At 37.5% G+C, this 18,364-nt stretch overlaps 1 protein-coding gene across 8 annotated transcripts in view; it reads left to right on the forward strand.

The window, feature by feature from the left end:
* Positions 1–18,364, forward strand: part of ORC3 (origin recognition complex subunit 3) — a 73,295-nt gene that overhangs the window by 5,929 nt on the left and 49,002 nt on the right. For 7 of the 8 annotated variants that reach the window (XM_021937584.2, XM_031667298.1, XM_031667299.1 and 4 more), the window contains 7 exons: positions 5,318–5,415; positions 6,915–7,059; positions 9,451–9,555; positions 11,176–11,327; positions 12,599–12,732; positions 15,219–15,378; positions 17,486–17,599. In XM_021937584.2, the coding sequence (XP_021793276.2) occupies positions 5,318–5,415; positions 6,915–7,059; positions 9,451–9,555; positions 11,176–11,327; positions 12,599–12,732; positions 15,219–15,378; positions 17,486–17,599 (908 nt within the window). The remainder of the gene's footprint in view (positions 1–5,317; positions 5,416–6,914; positions 7,060–9,450; positions 9,556–11,175; positions 11,328–12,598; positions 12,733–15,218; positions 15,379–17,485; positions 17,600–18,364) is intronic. The other variant, XM_031667301.1, reaches the window with a different exon arrangement.

Here is an 18,364-nt window from a genome sequence, read left to right on the forward strand (position 1 = left end):
TAAGTTAATAAAAAAGATACTGTCTTCGCTTTTTTCATTTATATCCTGATACCTGTTTAGTGATCAAATTAAGAAGACTTCTTCAATCAAATCCAGTATTACTATCAGAAAGTATTGTACTGGTTCTCAGTCATAGCTTCACATTAGAATCATTTGGGGAACTTTGAAAAAGTCTTATTTTAATATAACTGTAGATGCACATATAATTACATGTAATACTCTTTCACCAGTAAGTACCCTTCGACCAGTTATCCCCAGTGGTAGTATCTTACATAACTCTAGTACAGTGTCACAATTAAGAAACTGATATTAATACAATCTACTGACCTTATTCAATTCCAATTTGTGGGACTTTGAAAAAATACAGGTTGAGAGTTCCTTATCCCAAATCTTGGGACCAGAAGTGTTTAGGTTATTGGAAGTGTTTCATGTTTTGAAATATATGCCTGTATATAATGAGATAATCTTGGGAATGAGACCCAAGTCTAAAAATAAAATTCATTCATGTTTCCTATACACCTTAAACACATAGCCTGAAGTGAATTTTACATAATATTTTAAATACTATTATACATGAAACAAAGTTTTGGCTGTGTTTTGACTGCAACCTGTCACTTGAGGTCAGATATGGAATTTTTCCACTTGTGGCATCATGTTGGTACTCAGAAAGTTTCAGGTTTGGGAGGATTTCAGATTTTTGGATTAGAGATGCTCAACCTGTGCCAATGCTCAGACCCTAATTCAGATCAATTGAATTAGAATCTCAAGAGTGGAGCTTAAGTGTTAGAATTTTTCAAAAGTTCCCCACGGGGTTATTGAGTATTTACATTGAATATTCAGCACTGTGAAAATTAATTCCAGTGGAAAAATTATGATATGGAATTAAGCATACCCATGTACTAGTTTTGAATTGAAAAAAGAAAAAGTGAACTATGCCATTGTTTGACTAAGGAAATAAATGGATAACTTGAATATATAGAATAGGATTTTTTTAAAGTAATGATACACACACACACACACACACACACACACACAGTTTTTTTAAAAATAGAGATGGGATCTTACTGTGCTGCCCAGGCTGGTCTTAAATTCCTGAGTTCAAGTGATCCTCCCACCTTGGCCTCCCAAAGTGCTGGGATTATAGGCGTGAGCCACCATGCCTGGCCACACATTTCTTTAATGTTGCAGATTGCTTAACTTACTAGAAATAGGTCAGAGAAAATTCAAGACTTGTTCCCCCATTGTCATTAGGGACACGTAACATGCAGTGACATCTAATATCACCAGCAATGTAATTATAACTAATACAGTTGTTAATATTTCTTGGGTGTTTACAGGGTGCCATACTGTTTTGTTTTGTTTTGTTTTGTTTTTTGAGATAAGACCTTACTCTGTCACCCAGGCTGGAGTTCAGTGGCACAATCATAGCCCACTGTAACCTTGAGTTCCTGGGCTCAGGGAATCCTCCTGCCTTAGCCTCAGTTAGGACTACAGGCTCATGTCATGTTGCCTGCTAATTTATTTATTTATTTTTTTTAAGGCGAGATCTCACTTTGTTGCCCAGGCTGGTCTCAAATCCTGAGCTCAAGCAGTCTACCTGCCTAGGCCTCCCAAAGCACTGGGATTACAGGCCCAGACTGTCTTAATTATTTTATATGTGTTAATTTGTTTAATCCCCTCAGCAAATTACAAGGAATGTATTATCGCCATTGAAATATATAAGGATACTTAGACATATAACTTTCCCAATGTTATAATGTTAGTAAATTATAGAGCTATGATTTGAACCCAACCTGTCTGATTCCAGAGCTCATGATTTAACCATAACTTAATACTGCCTCTCATTATATGAGGCCAAGTTTCTACTTAGAACTGTTTGTATTGAATTTAAGCTATGACTTACTAGGATTGGTTTATAGTTTTTAGTACTAGTAAACCTGATGTGTATAATTGTATGATTTGAACTTTGCTTTAGAAGTTCGTTAGGCTTTTTTTTTTTTTTTTTTTTTTTTTCATTATGTGACTCTGAGACCAACAGATAGTGTTATAATATGAAAATCTTTGAGGAATTGACCCTGATTATAAGGCAGACGGAGCAGGAATGAGGGAAACATACCCAGACTTTAGCACTTGCCTTCACTGGCTTCAGTTATTGAAACAGATTGCCTGAAGAAGTAAGAAGATGCTCTACATTTTGCCCACCATCTGTCCCCTGACTGAAGACACTTGGGCACATAGTTAAGACCAGTAACTCTCTCTCCTCAGTATTCTGTGGATGACTGCATAGCCAGCAAAACAACTGGGTAGGAACTGGAGAGAGGGAGACTGACAGCAGCACTGGCACTGTAGGAGATACTCACGCTGAAGTATATATAGCACTGTGACTAGGAGCCGAGGCAAGTAGAAACCTGGCAACAGTGAGAGCTTATATTCTTCAGTGTAGTTTTTAAATTTACCTACCTGCTCTGTAACAGACTGAGAGAAATCATGGTAACAGTTTAAAGTATCCTACTGCTGTGTTTCCCAGTTTCTAAGAGGTTTTTCATGTGTATTTTGATGTGGCATTATTCTGCACATAAAAATTGTGTCTTGATTTGCCACTTTCGTGTTACAGTATGATTTTACCTATTAATGTAAAGTGACTATTTTTGTTCTTTTTAAAGCTTCCTTGTTCTGCTTTGTCTCTTATTTATTTATTTATTTAGAGACAGGTTTTTGCTCTGTCGCCCAGGCTGGAGTGTAGTGGCGCAATTTCGGCTCACTGCAACCTCTGCCTCCCAGGTTCAGGTGATTCTCCTGTGTCAGCTGCCCAAGTAGCTGGGACTACAGGTGCACGCCACCATACCTGGCTAATTTTAGTATTTTTAGCAGAGACGGGGTTTTACCATATTGGCCAGGCTGGTCTCGAATTCCTGAGCTTGTAAACTGCCCACCTTGGCCTCCTAAAGTGCTGGAATTACAGGCATATGCCACCGTGCTGGCCTGCTTTGTCTCTTAATAATAGTGTCTTCTGGCTGGGTGGGGTGATGCGTGCCTGTAATCCCAGCACTTTGGGAGGCCAAGGCAGGTGGATCACTTGAGGTCAGGTGTTCAAGACCAGCCTGGCCAAGGTGGTGAAACCCCGTCTCTGCTAAAAATACAATAATTAGCCAGACATGGCCCCGGGCGCCTGTAGTCCCAGCTACTCTGGAGGCTGAGGCAGGAGAATCACTTGGACCTGGAAGGTGAAGGTTGCAGTAAGCTGAGATCTTACCACTGCACTCCAATCTGGGCAACAGAGGGAGACTCTGTCTCAAATAATAGTAATAATAATAATAGTGTCTCCTTGCTTTCTTTTTTTGTTGGCGTTTTAATTCTATAACCTTGTCTGCCACTTTACCATACAATGACTTAGATGTATTCTAAGGCTTTTGATAAAATTAAAAATCAATAGTTCCTGAAAATTCTGAGTTGGCCGGGCGCGGTGGCTCAAGCCTGTAATCCCAGCACTTTGGGAGGCCAAGACGGGTGGATCACGAGGTCAGGAGATCGAGACCATCCTGGCGAACACGGTGAAACCCCGTCTCTACTAAAAAGTACAAAAAAACTAGCTGGGCGAGGTGGCGGGCGCCTGTAGTCCCAGCTACTCGGGAGGCTGAGGCAGGAGAATGGCGTAAACCCGGGAGGCGGAGCTTGCAGTGAGCTGAGATCCGGCCACTGCACTCCAGCCTGGGTGACAGAGTGAGACTCTGTTTCAAAAAAAAAAAAAAAATTCTGAGTTAACCGTGATTAGGAAAGTAGTTCCTTAAAATTAAGTGAATTTCTATTCAAAACTCTCAGTTAACATTAAAATATTTGATTAAAAGAAGAGACCTATGATACAGGCGTTGGGGATTTCTTAACATATTAAAGATGTTATTTTTCCCCAAATCAATCTGAATTTTATTTTATCTAGTCAAATACCAATACAACTAGTTTTGAGAAGTGACCGGATTACTGTAAAATTAATTTGAAGAAATGGCTTAAATTTTTTTGAAAAAGAATAACAATGTTTGGGGGCAGTGGGAGGAAGACCTGAATGTATTTGATGCTAAAATGTACAACATACAAACCCATAATAATTTAAACAGTTCAGGACTGGTAGGGGACTAGGGCTGGATTCAGTAGAACAAAATAAAAAGTTCAAAAATAGTTCAAAGTATATATAAGTATTTAGACTATAAGGGCATGTCAAATCAGTGGGAGAAGAATGGATTGTACAATAAATGAGAGTTTTTCAAACGAAATGTCGTAATCCGTGTGTGAGTTATGAAATCAATTTAGTGGACTATGATTATACTTACATAAAACAGGAAAGAAAACATTTGCTATTACGTAATAAGGGTGAGTGTGGTTTTTTGTGACTTTAGTTTTTGTTCATGTGTATTGTGTTAGGTTATGATGTAAAATGTATTCCTTAATGTGGATCATAGTTTGAAAAGTTTGAAAGCCAGGCAATAAATGGTATTTTCACAAATAGCTAACCATTTGGAGAAAACATTCGAAAAGGATATAAAAATATACAGACAGAATAAATGAAAGACTGGACTAAACTATGTCAGTGGAACAAAAATATAAGAATAGTAGTAGTAAGTCATTCAGTAGAGTAGAGTTCAAAGCAAATTATGAAGCAAAGTATACGAGGTTGTAGAATAACAGCAAATAATGAAAACATTATTAAATGTATATAACTCAAAGCAAAAAATCACTTAATAAAAACTGTTAGAAATTCAAAAGCAAATGATAGAAATACAGTAGAAAGATTGAAATTTTTAATCTTAAATATACAATTAATATGATAAAAATAAAAGATTATAAATAAAATGAAATACAGAGGATATTGAATGTTATCTGTCCCCAAATATATGTTTTTGATGAATATAAAAAAAAAATTAAGGCCAGGTGCAGTGGCTCACACCAGCAGTGGTGTGAGCCAGTACTTTGGGAGGCCAAGGCGGGCAGATCACTTGAGGTCAGGAGTTTGAGACCAGCCTGGCCAACATGGTGAAACCCCATCTCTACTAAAAATACAAAATTAACTGGGCGTGGTGGCACGTGCCTGTAGTCACAGCTGCTCGGGAGGCTGAGGCAGGAGAGAATCACTCGAACCCAGGAGGCAGAGGTTGCAGTGAACCAACATCGTGCCACTGCACTCCAGCCTGGGCAACAGAGTGAGACTCCATCTTCAAAAAATGAAAAAATTCCACTTCTGTCACTTACTGTGTAACTTTGCACGTAAGATCTATAACTTATGCTATTATAGGAAAAAAGAAACTGACTTATTTCTTTCTGTTTTTAGAGGACTATTTTAACAAAGGGAAAAATGAACCTGAGGACAGTAAGCTTCGATTCGAAACTTATCAGTTGATTTGGCAGCAGATGAAATCTGAAAATGAGGTGAATACTTTTTTTTAATAACTTTTCTGTAACACCCTAAGTCTCATTTTTGTTACCTCTCATCTTCCTTTCCACCAGTTTACAAGAGTATTGATGAAATATAGGAAGTATTGGTCAAGCATAACCTGTGTGTCCTTAAAACAACAACCATAATCCAGCCTGGGCAAGTTGATGAAACCCTGTCTCTACAAAATCTGCAAAAACTAGCTGGGCATGGTAGTGTGCACTTGTAATTCCACTACTCAGGAGCCTAAGTTGGGAGGATCACTTAAGCCTGGGAGGTGGAGGTTGTAGTGAGCGGACATAGTACCACTGCACTCCAGCCTGGGCAACAGAGAGAGACCTTGTCTCAAAAACAAAAACAAAAAACCCTATTTCTTGTGAGTGAAACAGATGTTTATGATAGCTGTTAAGGCAAGGAGCTTTCAAATGGTGATGCTCTTAAATTATCCGTTCAGGTATACAACTGTGAAATCAAGCTGTTTCTAAACTCCTTCACTTTCTCATCTTTATATTCCAGCTCTGAAAAAATTTCTTCACTATAGCAAATTGGTAGCTCTAGGGCCAGCATTTCAGGCTGATAGCTTTTTTTTTTATTTTTATTTTTTTGTCAACACAGTGTCGGAGTTTTGGTTTTAATTGCCTTTGGGAAGGTTATGTACTCTCCAATTTATTACTGCCATCTACCAGTCCTTACTGATTTACACCCAGTGGCTTTGCTCATTCTTGTATTCCATGTGATCCTTCAAGGTATTTGAGTTTGTGGTTTCCAGTTTAGGTTCTCTTCATTTCTTAATCTGGATCATCATAATACCCTCCTAACTGGCATCCCTGACACCATTGGCCAAATTAGAAAAGACCCTCTTCAAGGCAAATGCAGCCTAATTCCAGGCAACCCCTCCAACCTTGTTGTCAGATTAACCCTTCTTAACCCTGATCCAATTATGTCTTTACTTCACATCCCTTCAGTGGTCTCCCCAAAGGATGAAATCCAAACCTTTGAATGTCATATATATGAGACATTGTCATATATATAAAATATATAAATATATAGCATATATATATTATATAATAGTATATATAATATATGAATATATGTAAATATATATATATTTTTTTGAAACAAGGTCTTGCTCTGTCACCCAGGCTGGAGTGCAGTGGCATGATCATAGCTTACTGTAGCCTTGACCTTCCGGGCTCAAGTGACCCTCTCACCTCAGCTTCCCAAGCAGCTGGGACCACAGACGTGCACCATTACACCCAGCTAATTTGTCTTTTTATCTGTAAAAGTGAGGTTTCACTATGTTGACCAGGCTTGAGAGGGAATTTTTAATGAGGGAACCCAAAGCACTAATTACTAGAGATTTAAGGAAAAAACATTTTTAATTAGGTTCATCTTTTGATCATTTTGCATCATTGAATCCATGACAATTTTCTTTCCAAAACCAGGAAAGACATCAGATTATTATTTCTAATAAGTTTTTGTATGTTCTTTGTAGCGTCTACAAGAGGAATTAAATAAAAACTTGTTTGACAGTCTAATTGAATTTCTGCAAAAATCTCATTCTGCATTCCAGAAGAATTCAAGAGACTTGGCTGGTCAAATAAAACTCAGAGAAATTCCAACTGCTGCTCTTGTTCTTGGTATATATGCGTATGTTTGTTCATGCATGCATCTCTGTGTATTTTGTGTGTTTTTAATTTTTTTTTTTATTGTTGAGAGTAGTGGAAGGACCTGTTTTGATGAGCCTGTTTTGTCTCTTTTATTTGTACAATTAAACCAACTATAGTTTATTTTACGTATTTTCAAAAACCAATAAAAATTCCTTATATCTTTACAGATGGTCATATGTTTGTAAATTAAAAGGAATTTATCTAGCTAATGTTCTCCTCAACTTTTGGTCAGAAGGGAAAATACATTTGTTTTACTCTTTCTTTATAGATACAAGAGTATATGAGATTTGGTAATAAAGAAACTACCAGTGTTAGTAGATTTGGTTTTCAGACTTTTTAAAATCATATCTTCAATGGAATTACTCTGTGACCTTAATTTTATTTTCCTGTGCATAGTTTTTCAATCTTAGATTTTTTCATTATATTCATATTAATTACCTAGAAGGAGGTGTTTGGATGAATTGCACATAAATTGCTTTCAAGTTGCAGGTTGTAAATTAAGTACTTAAATAGCCATCATTAATATCTCATCTTTACCAAACATTTGGATTCCAGCACAATGGAAAAAATTTCTTTGTAATGTTAGCAAATTTTCTTCATTCCCTTTGAAAACAAAGTTGAATTTATTTGGATTCCAAACATGCTCTTAATTTCTGCTTCAATTTATTCAAGATTTGTTATGCTAGTTAGCTCTGAGATAAGGAATTAATTCTCAACTTTAATGTACCCACAAATAACCTCCAGGGATCATATTAAAATGTAGATTTTGGTTAATGGGTCTGGGGTGAGGCCTGAAATTTTACATTTCTGACAGGATACCAGCTGATGCCCATATTGCTAGTCCCAGGACCACACTCATAAGACTCAAGGGAATTATTTTTATGATACTGTGGACCAGCTTTACAATGCAACATCTAAAAACTCTCCCATTTGATGAAAAACTGAGGCCCAGTGATGGCCCACTTGTACCAAGCTAATGGAAAGAATGTTTTAAAAGCATGGTCTGAGGAGAACATTTTTCTAGTTAAACACATTGTTGATTATCTTGTTTGTGATAGACAAGTTCATTGTTTTATAATATAAATATAACGAATATAATGTTAGTAATAAATAGCTTATAGCCAGTCAGTGAAAGACAAGATAAACCAGTGTTTTACTGAACTTCTAAATTTGTTCAGGGATGCATTATTATAATCATAGACCATAATGCATGCTAGGAATAGTTTTGATATTTTCTATTTTCAATATCCATTTAAAAAATAGTCTGCTAATATTTTTATTCTTTGGCTCCTCTAGAAAAAAAAATGGTTTATTATTGCTGGCATGGATGATTCTGAAATTTTTCTTTTTTCTTACAAGCAATGAAAATTTTGCAACTGTAACTCTTAAGCAGTTTGAAAGTGACTGCTGCTGCTATCTGCCTAAGCACCAAATGACTTTCTAGAAATCACAGATGGTTATGTTAGGGAAGATACCAGTTAACAGAATTTTTTTTCCAAAGTAGTGGGAAATTTTTCACTCAAAAATTTGATAACTGTATGCGGTGCCCTGAAACTCTGCTTTGCAGAAATGAAAACCAGGGATTCCATAAATAGCAATAGAACCCATAGTTTTACTTTTTTGAAACTTTTATAGAGATAGGGTCTCACCACGTTTGCCAGGCCCGTCTTGAACTCCTGGCTTCAAGTGATCCTCCCAGAGTGCTGGGATTATGGGCGTGAGCTACTGCACCTGGCTAGTTTTAATTTCCTTAAAGAGCTTGTTATGAATTTGACAAAGCAATGAAATTACTTCTAAGATGTTTTCAAGGGTTGGCTGGGCACGGTGGCTCACGGCTGTGATCCCAGCATGTTGGGAGGCTGAGGCGGGTGGATCACTTGAGGTCAGGAGTTTGAGACCAGCCTGGCCAACATGGTGAAACCCTGTCTCTACTAAACTACAAAAATTAGCTGGTGTGGTGGCACATACCTGTAATTCCAGCTACTTAGGAGGCTGAGGCAGGAGAATCACCTGAACTTGGGAGACGAAGAATGCCGTAAGCCGAGATTGAGCTGCTGCATTCCAGCCTGGATGACAGAGCAAGATTCTGTCTCAAAAAAAAAAAAAGTTTTCAAGTGCACCTCCCAGTAATTTGTTTGAAAGAGGAATTGTGGAAAATATCTTCCCTGACAAATATAATGCATGCCTTTGGATAGCTATTGTTAATGGATATCTCATTTATATAGTATATTTTCTTGGTTTCTGTCATTAATCATTTTTTTAAATGTTTTTACTTGTGAGTGCTTGATATGTTCAATAGCTTTTGTCATTAAATTATTATTAATAAAAATGGTGATATAATATTGATGTATTATCTCATAGGTGTGAATGTCACAGATCATGATTTAACATTCAGAAGTCTAACAGAGGCCCTTCAGAATAATGTCACACCATATGTAGTCTCATTGCAAGCTAAAGATTGTCCAGGTAAAATATAAATGCCATAATAACCTTGGTGAGATGCTACAGACTTCTTTCATCCTTTTCTCTCTTTTTCAGGCTTTCTTTATTCCTTTTTATTGGTGGAAAGAGCACAGTGCTATGTTTTGGGCAGGGTTAGGCTTAGGGCCTCTCAGAGTAATTGTGACTATTATAGAACTCTGCCTCCTTTTGCTGTCTTTATTCTTGACTCATTTCTGCCCTATCAGCTTAACTGCCGGTAGCAGTCCAGGCATTTTGCGAGATGCGTTCTTTAACCCAGTGAAACGTTTAATAAGTAGAAAGACTTAGGGCGGAAAGCTGAGAATTGGGGAATGAGGAGCTCTTGTTCATCTCAAAAGAGAGTAGACACGTGGGCTCATGTTTCAGCCATAAATCATCTTATTGTCCCGCTTTGAAAAGCCACCATGGTAAAAAATAGTCCATTGACAGAGCTAATCCTGAGCATGTGAACCCGTGAAATCATAAAGAGTGTTCACACTCCTTTTCTTTTTTTTTTTTTTTTGGAGACAGGGTCTCACTGTGTTGCCTAGGCTGTACTACAGTAGCATGATCATAGCTCAGTGCAGCCCTGAACTCCTGGCCTCAAGCAATTCTCCCACCTCAGCTTCCCTGGTACCTAGGACTACAGGTGCATGCTATTACGCTCAGCTACATTGTGGGGTTTGTTGTTGTTTATAGAGATTGGGTCTTGCTATGTTGTCCAGACTGGTCTGGAACTCCTGGGCTCAAGCAGTCCTGCCTCGGCTTCCCACAGTGCTGGGATTACATCTTGAGTCACCATGCCTGGCCATAATGTAGTAAAATTTGTTTGGATTTAGATTGATAAAAGAGATTTATGTGCTTATATTGCTTTCATATTTATAAACTGATTGAAATTAAGTAAAAGTCCTTAAGGGCATCTTTAAAAATGGCTATATGAAAGATTTATAATCAGTAAAATAATTCATATGACACTTGATTTTTCTTAGGGACCTTGAAAACTTTATTTTTCTGTGTAATTTAAATACATATTCCTAAAATTTATAGTTTGCTTGTCTACACATTTGTTTATGTAACCTTTTTATTATAGATAATATACATAAGTGTCCAGGAGTGGTGGTTCATGCCTATAATCCCAGCACTTTGGGAGGCCGAGGCAGGCAGATCATGAGGTGAGGAGTTCGAGATCAGCCTGGCCAACATGGTGAAACCCCGTCTCTACTAAAAATTACAAAAATTAGCTGGGCATGGTGGCATGTGCCTGTAATCCCAGCTAGTGGGGAGGCTTGAGGCAGGAGAATCGCTTGAACCCGGGAGGTGGAGGTTGCAGTGAACCGAGATCCCGCCACTGTACTCCAGCCTAGGCGACAGAGTGAGACTACATCTCAAAAAAAAAAAAAAAATTATAATATGCATAAGCTTTGGTCTAGTCTTAGTCTGAATTAATGCAGGTACTAATGAGCATCAATAGTTAATATTAAATGTTATATTAGCTATATTGATGGTAAGTATAAAAAAACACATTCTACCAAAAAAGAGTAATATACTGATCAAGAAGTTTCAAGAGCTTTGGTTTTATTTATAGAAGAGGCAGAGATAAGCTTTCTTACTTTTTATATTCCACAGATATGAAACATTTTTTGCAGAAGTTGGTCTCACAGTTGATGGACTGCTGTGTGGATATAAAATCCAAAGAGGAGGAAAGTGTTCAGGTCACCCAAAGAAAAACACATTATTCAATGGATTCACTTTCCAGTTGGTATATGACTGTCACACAGGTAGATATAAACTGACGATTTTCTCCCCCAAGGAAACTGACATATGATTGATGTGGCTTGGAATAATATTAGACATAGTACTGTTTTGATCTAACAAGGATATGCTTCTGCAGCACTAGGTATTAATTTAAAAGTAGCTATTTTTCTAATGCTACTTAAATTTTAAAATCTTTTTTACTAGTATGTAGCCTAATTCCTGGTAAGTGTTTAGGTTTTTACAAGGACATATTTGTGGGAGAATGTCCTCTAATGACAAAAACAGAGCATCAGGAATTGCCTCTGTTGCAGGTTCCATCTCTGTGACAATAACTATAACTTTAATATATTATCTCTTGGGTTCCTCAGTGTTTGCTTTATCCGATAGAACCATGCTGCTAGTATCCACTGTCAACTTAGTTCAATGAAGAGTAATCATGGATTTTCTAAAATCTAATTTGTTTTATGTTTAGAGTTCTTAGGGAATCAGCGCTCTTTAAGTAAAGTATGTTCAACAAACAGATAAATAAAAAGAAGTTCTATTCTACCATGACAGTCTGGTGAAAAAGAATAACCTAGGTTAACACTAGGTAACTGTGTCCTAAAACCATAGTCTTAGGTTATGGTGCTATGTGCCCAGACAGTATAGGAAAAAAAAATACTGTGGTTACATTTTCCAATCAACATTTTTGCTGAAATCATCATAAGTGAAGTTTAATTTTGCCTTATATAGGGACTCAACTATGTCTAATACTTAACCAGAATACCTTATTTGCTCCACAATTTTAGACTTTCCAGAAATCAAATGCTACTTTCAGTTTGTGTCAGATATCTTTTTAAAAATTGAGATTGGACCGGATGATACCTAGTATCCATTTCAGGCTTGAAATTTCACGGTGGCAAAGTAGCAAGTACTACTATTCATTATGTTTTTTCATTAAAAATACTAGTTCTCACTGTAAAGCAAAGCAGAATATAACTTTCTACCAATCGAAAAATCAATTTTGTAGAAAATTTTCTCTTCTTCCATGTTTTTTTCTGTCATTTCCTTAGCAGAAAATATAAATATTTCATATGAATTATAGAGTTTTACTGAACCTTTCTTCTTCTTGGTTATTATTCCCATGTCAGACACAGAAAGATTCTAGTAACCTGAGTTTCTATTTATCATGTGGTAGGAAAAAAAACAGTGTTACTGTGAAATTTAAAGAGAGATATGTCAACATGTGGCATTATAACATTGTTTGGGTGGTAAGGCTTACCTTTAACTCTTTCTTTCTGCAATGGTTTAAAAGAAGACAGACCCAAAAATGCCAAGCAAAAAGAGGACCACTTCTAGTCAATGGCTGTCTCCTCCTGTTGTGGTTATCTTGAAGGATATGGAAAGCTTTGCTACAAAAGTACTACAAGACTTCATAATCATCAGCAGGTAGATGGTATATCGCCTGGCTTTTATGAAAAATTCCCTTTTTAAGAAAATATTACTTTTAACTTGAAAAGTATAATCTTCATTTTAATACCAACTAGATAAAAATCAAAGTATTCAAATTCTTTATAATTGAATATTCAAAGACCTCCTATCAGATTTTCCATTTGCTTTTTGAGCCAAGAATGAGAATCAAAGGCACATTTAGCCAGTTTTAAATTGACATGGTAAGACAGTGTTAAATATGGTTTATCTCACCAAGATTGACTGTCTCTTACTCACCCATTAAGTAGGTAAACTAGTCCAGTTGAGGTTTTTGTTTTTGTTTTTTTCTATTTTTTTGAGATGGAGTTTTGCTCTGTCACCCAGGCTGGAGTGCAGTGGTACGATCTCGGCTCACTGCAGCCTCCGCCTCCTGGGTTCAAGTGATTCTCCTGCCTCAGCCTTCTGAGTAGCTGGGATTACAGGTACCCACCACCACACCTGGCTAATTTTTGTATTTTTAATAGAAACAGACTTTCACCATGTTGGCGAGGCTGGTCTCGTACTCCTGACCTCAGGTGATCTGTCTGCCTCAGCCTCCCAAAGTGCTGGGATTACAGGAGTGAGCCACCGTGCCTGGCCAAGTTGCGATGTTTATTAGGTCTTATTTTCTGATACCCATCCATCCTTAGATGCTGTGAGTTACATACAGTTTTACTAAGCAAAAGTGTCTTCTAAATAACATGATCTTACATTTATGTAATATTTCTAGTGAGAAACTATTTTCATGATTGCATTGCATCTTCAAAACAATCATGTGAGACTCAGAATTGAAATTGAACCCTAATTTTAAAATCCAGTGACATGCATTTTCTGTGGTATATTTTTTAGGGTGGAATTTATTTTGGCCTCTTCTATATGTCAACTTGCTTTAATAGTTATAGCTACATTTGACTAAAGCTATATATTTTGTTGAATAATTTACTAGTATACTTTATTTTATTTTTATTTTATTTTGGAGACGGAGTCTCACTCTATCCCCCAGGCTGGAGTGCAGTGGCGGGTTCTCGACTCCCTGCCACCTCTGCCTCCCGGGTTCAAGCAATTCTCATGCTTCAGCCTCCTGAGTAGCTGGGATTACAGGTGCCCGCTGCCATGCCTAGCTAATTTTTGTATTTTTAGTAGAGACAGCGTTTCACTGTGTTAGCCAGGCTGGTCTCAAACTCCTGACCTCAGGTGATCCACCTTCTTTGGCCTCCCAAAGTGCTAGGATTACAGACATGAGCCACCACACGCGGCTAATTTACTAATGTACTTTAAATTCCTACTTTGATAGGATCTTTTTTCCCTCATTGATTCTAAGAGTTCTAGATCCTAGGAGTTTCCTTTTTTTTTTTTTTTTTTTTTTTGAGATGGTCTGGCTCTGTCACCCAGGCTAGAGTGCAGTGACATGATGTCAGCTCAGTGCAACCTCCACCTCCTGGACTCATACAGTCCTCCCTTCTTAGCTCCCCAAGTAGCTAGGACTACAGGCACATGCCGCCATGCCCGGCTAATTTTTGTATTTTTTGTAGAGATGGGGTTTTGCCGTGTTGCCCAGGCTGGTCTCAAACTCCTGGCCTCAAGAGATCTGCCTGCCTCAGTCTCCCAAAATGCTGGGATTACAGGCATGAACCATCGCACCCAGCCCAGATCCTAGGACTTTTCTTAATGCTAACACTGAACTGCTTAGCATGCTGGGAAAGTACACAGTACAAAATAGTGACAGAAAAGCTCTGCTTTTTTGGAGCTTAGACTTAATGACTACCTTAGCCATCAAAAGTGAGGAAGACTATAGATAGAGCTCAGACTTTGAATGAGAGATTAAATTGAATGGTATCTAACACCTCTTCTAACACTTAAGATTGTATAATCTTCAGCCCAGGCACCGTGGCTCACGCCTGTAATCCCAGTGCTTTGGGAGGCAGAAGTGGGTGGATCACATGAGGTCAGGAGTTTGAGACCAGCCTGACCAATATGGTGAAACCCCATCTCCACTAAAATTAAAAAATTAGCCAGGCATGGTGGCGCGCGCCTGTAGTCCCAGCTACTCGAGTGGCTGAGGCCGGAGAATTGCTTGAACCCAGGAGGCGGAGGTTGTAGTGAGCCGAGATTGCACCACTGCACTCCAGTCTGGGTGACAGAGTGGGACTCCATCTCAAAAAAAAAAAAAGAAAAAAGATTGTATAATCTTCGGGAAAACTTTCTGGACCACTCTGTTCTTATTTATAAAATGAGAGGATTTATTAAGAGATTGAATTCAGAGCTAGACTGTCTGGAAAGTAATTATTTTTCTGTTTAAAAGAAGAAAGTGAAAGACTTAGAAAATTTTAGTGTTTGCAGTGATAATCCTTAATAGTGTCTTATAAAGTAAGCATTAAAATAAAGTTTGTCTTATCTTGAAATATGATGTATTGAAATACATTTGCTAAATAAATTTCACTTTTGTGTCTTTCTTTCAAAACTAGTCATCATCTCCATGAATTTCCACTAATACTCATTTTTGGAATTGCCACATCTCCTATTATCATCCACCGATTGCTTCCTCATGCAGTATCATCTCTATTGTGCATAGAACTGTTCCAATCTTTGTCTTGTAAGGAGCACCTGACTACGGTACTCGATAAGGTAAAAAGAATAAGTTTTACCAGTGAAATAGGATGAAAAGAAAACTGCCAATAATAGCTTGTTAAGATAATTCTTAATGATAAGCCCCTACAACTCTGAGTACTATATTGAACATATTCTTTCACATACTTTAATATTTTTACTTAATAATTTTTGTAGTGTTTTATAGTTTTACAGTGATTTTGTATATTACCTCTTTTGTACTTATCTCTTTTTATCTTTACTCAGTAAAAAATTATAGGTTTATAATGTAAATTTTTACAGAATTTGTAGACTTCCTAGTAACAATATATTTTGACTCTTACATTTTAGTTTTTCTAATTTTTATTTTTTTGAGAAGGCACCTAGCTCTGTCACCCAGGCTGGAGTGTGGTGGTGCGAGCTTGGCTCACTGCAACCTCCGCCTCCCAGGTTCAAGTGATTCTCCTGCCTCAGCATCCTGAGCAGCTGGGACTACATGTGGTGCGCCACCACGCCTGGCTAATTTGTATTTTTAGTAGACACAGGGTACCATATTGGCCAGGCTGGTCTGGAACTCCTGACCTCAAGTGATCTACCCACCTTGGCCTCCCAAAGTGCTGGGATTACAGGCATGAGCCACCACACCCAGCCTGACTCTTACATTTTGTATAAAATGATTTGAAATTTTTAATGGACTGTTTCCTAACTGATTTGTCATGCTGCTCATGACAACAAATAAATACTAACATTTTCCTAGACCTTAGCAACTAAAGTTAATTAACTGTGTTTCTACATAAATGCAAGTATGATTCTTTAATATTGACTGTATTAGTCTGTTCTCACGCTGCTGATAAAGATACACCCGAGACTGGGCAATTTACAAAAGAAAGAGGTTTAATGGACTCATAGTTCCACTTGGCTGGGGAGACCTCACAATCATGGTGGAAGGCAAGGAGGAGCAAGTCACATCGTACATGGATGGCAGCAGGCAAAGAGAGAGAGCTTGTGCAGGGGAACTCTTCTTTATAAAACCATCAGATTTTGTAAGACTTATTCACTGTCATGAGAATGGCATGGAAAGGACTTTTCCCCATGATTCAGTTACCTCCCACCAGGTCCCTCCCACAGCACTTGGGAATTCAAGATGAGATTTGGTTGTGGACACAGCCAAACCATATCATTGACCTTCCCCAAATTTCTTCTGGACTCACCTACTTTAAGATGTGCTTTATGCTGCTTATTTAAGGTAAACTAATAACAGCCTGCCCACTAGCCACTTATACATGGATTTTGTTTTTTTGTTTTTTTCCATAAAGGTGATCTATAGACACTTTAAGGAGAATTTTTTTCAAACTACAATTTTTAAATTTGCTTCGCTAGGCTGGAAAGGGTGGCAAGCACCTATAATCCCTGCTACTTGGTAGGCTGAGGTGCGAGGATCACTTGAGCCTAGAAGTTCAAGGTTACAGTGAGCTATGATGCCACCACTGCACTCCAGCCTGGGCAAAAGAGCAAGACCTTTCCTCTACAAAAAAAAAAAAAAAAAAAAACAAAACTTGGTTATAGTCAAATTCAATTGGCCTTTTACAACTATGCTTCTGTTTAAGAAGCCTTCTGTGGCTTTTCATTTTCAGATGTAAAACATCACTATAGACTATTGAAAATTAGCCGAATAATACAAATTCAGCTATTCTATACTTTTGTAATAGACATTTGTGTTAATTTTGTGTTTCTCATTCAACAATACATAATACGTTACTCCTTAATTTGAATCGGTAGGATTGAAAAAAATCTCATCTGGTAATAAGAATTGCCAAAGCCTGCAGCTTCTTCAGTAGTTTCTGGTGGGGAAAAAAAAAAGGATCATATACTTAATAGGTGGCATTTTTTAAATTAGGAATTTGATGGAAGATGGTATAGATATTTGGTTCTGAAGATATAGTATAAGTAGCTTCTTTTTGTTACTGTTGTATAAATTAACTTAAAATTTTTGTTGACATTTGAGCTTAAAAAAACCAGCTACTATCACATCTTTCGTAGTTAACTGTGTCATAGTATCATTCTTTGCCTCATTATTAATACTTAATATTTATGAAGAGTGAAGACTAACAAGGAGTGTGTCTCCCTCCCTTTTAATCTCTTTCAGCTACTTCTTACAACTCGGTTTCCCTTTAAAATAAATGAAAAAGTATTACAGGTTCTCACCAACATCTTTTTGTATCATGATTTCTCAATTCAAAACTTTATAAAAGGACTTCAGGTAAGAACACAGTAATGGGTTTGAAAATTCTCAAACTGATTCTAAATAATTTGCACAGTATTATAGGCTGTCTAGTGTGATACACATTTTAAATGGCAAAGTCTAAAGTAAGTAAATTCCAGTTATTTTATTCTAGGTTCTACCATTCCTTTGTTAGCTTGAAGCAAAATGTAGAGAATACATTCATTAGGATATCAATAATGGGAAAAGACTTCTATTCCAGCAATTCTTAACCATTTTGGGGGTAGGGACAAGGGGATTTTTCTGGTTTGTTTCTGAGACTCTCATGAAAGCTTATGGACTTTTTCTACCAAGGAAATGCTATATATAAGGGGTCAGCAAACTTCTGTAAAGGGCCAGATATTAAACATTTTTAGCTTTTTTTTTTTTTTTTTCCTGAGATGGAGTCTCACTTAGTTGCCCAGGCGGGAATGCAGTGGCATGATCTTAGCTCACTGCAACCTTTGCCTCCCAGGTTCCAGCACTTCTGCCTCAGCCTCCCATGTAGCTGGGATTACAGGTGCGTGCCACCACGCCTGGCTAATTTTTGTATTTTTAATAAAAATGGGGCTTCACCATGTTGGCCAGACTGGTCTCGAACTCCTGACCTCAGGTGATCCACCCACTTCAGCTCCCAGAGTGCTGGGATTACAGGCACGAGCCACCATGCCCAGCCCATTTTTAGCTTTGCATGCTACATGTAGTCACTGCTATTGCTGCTTCTGTTTCTTCTTCTTTAATAATCCTTTAAAGATATAAAAAACA

This window comes from Papio anubis, chromosome 6 (genome assembly GCF_008728515.1).
Source record: "Papio anubis isolate 15944 chromosome 6, Panubis1.0, whole genome shotgun sequence".
Classification (NCBI taxonomy): Eukaryota; Metazoa; Chordata; class Mammalia; order Primates; family Cercopithecidae; genus Papio; species Papio anubis.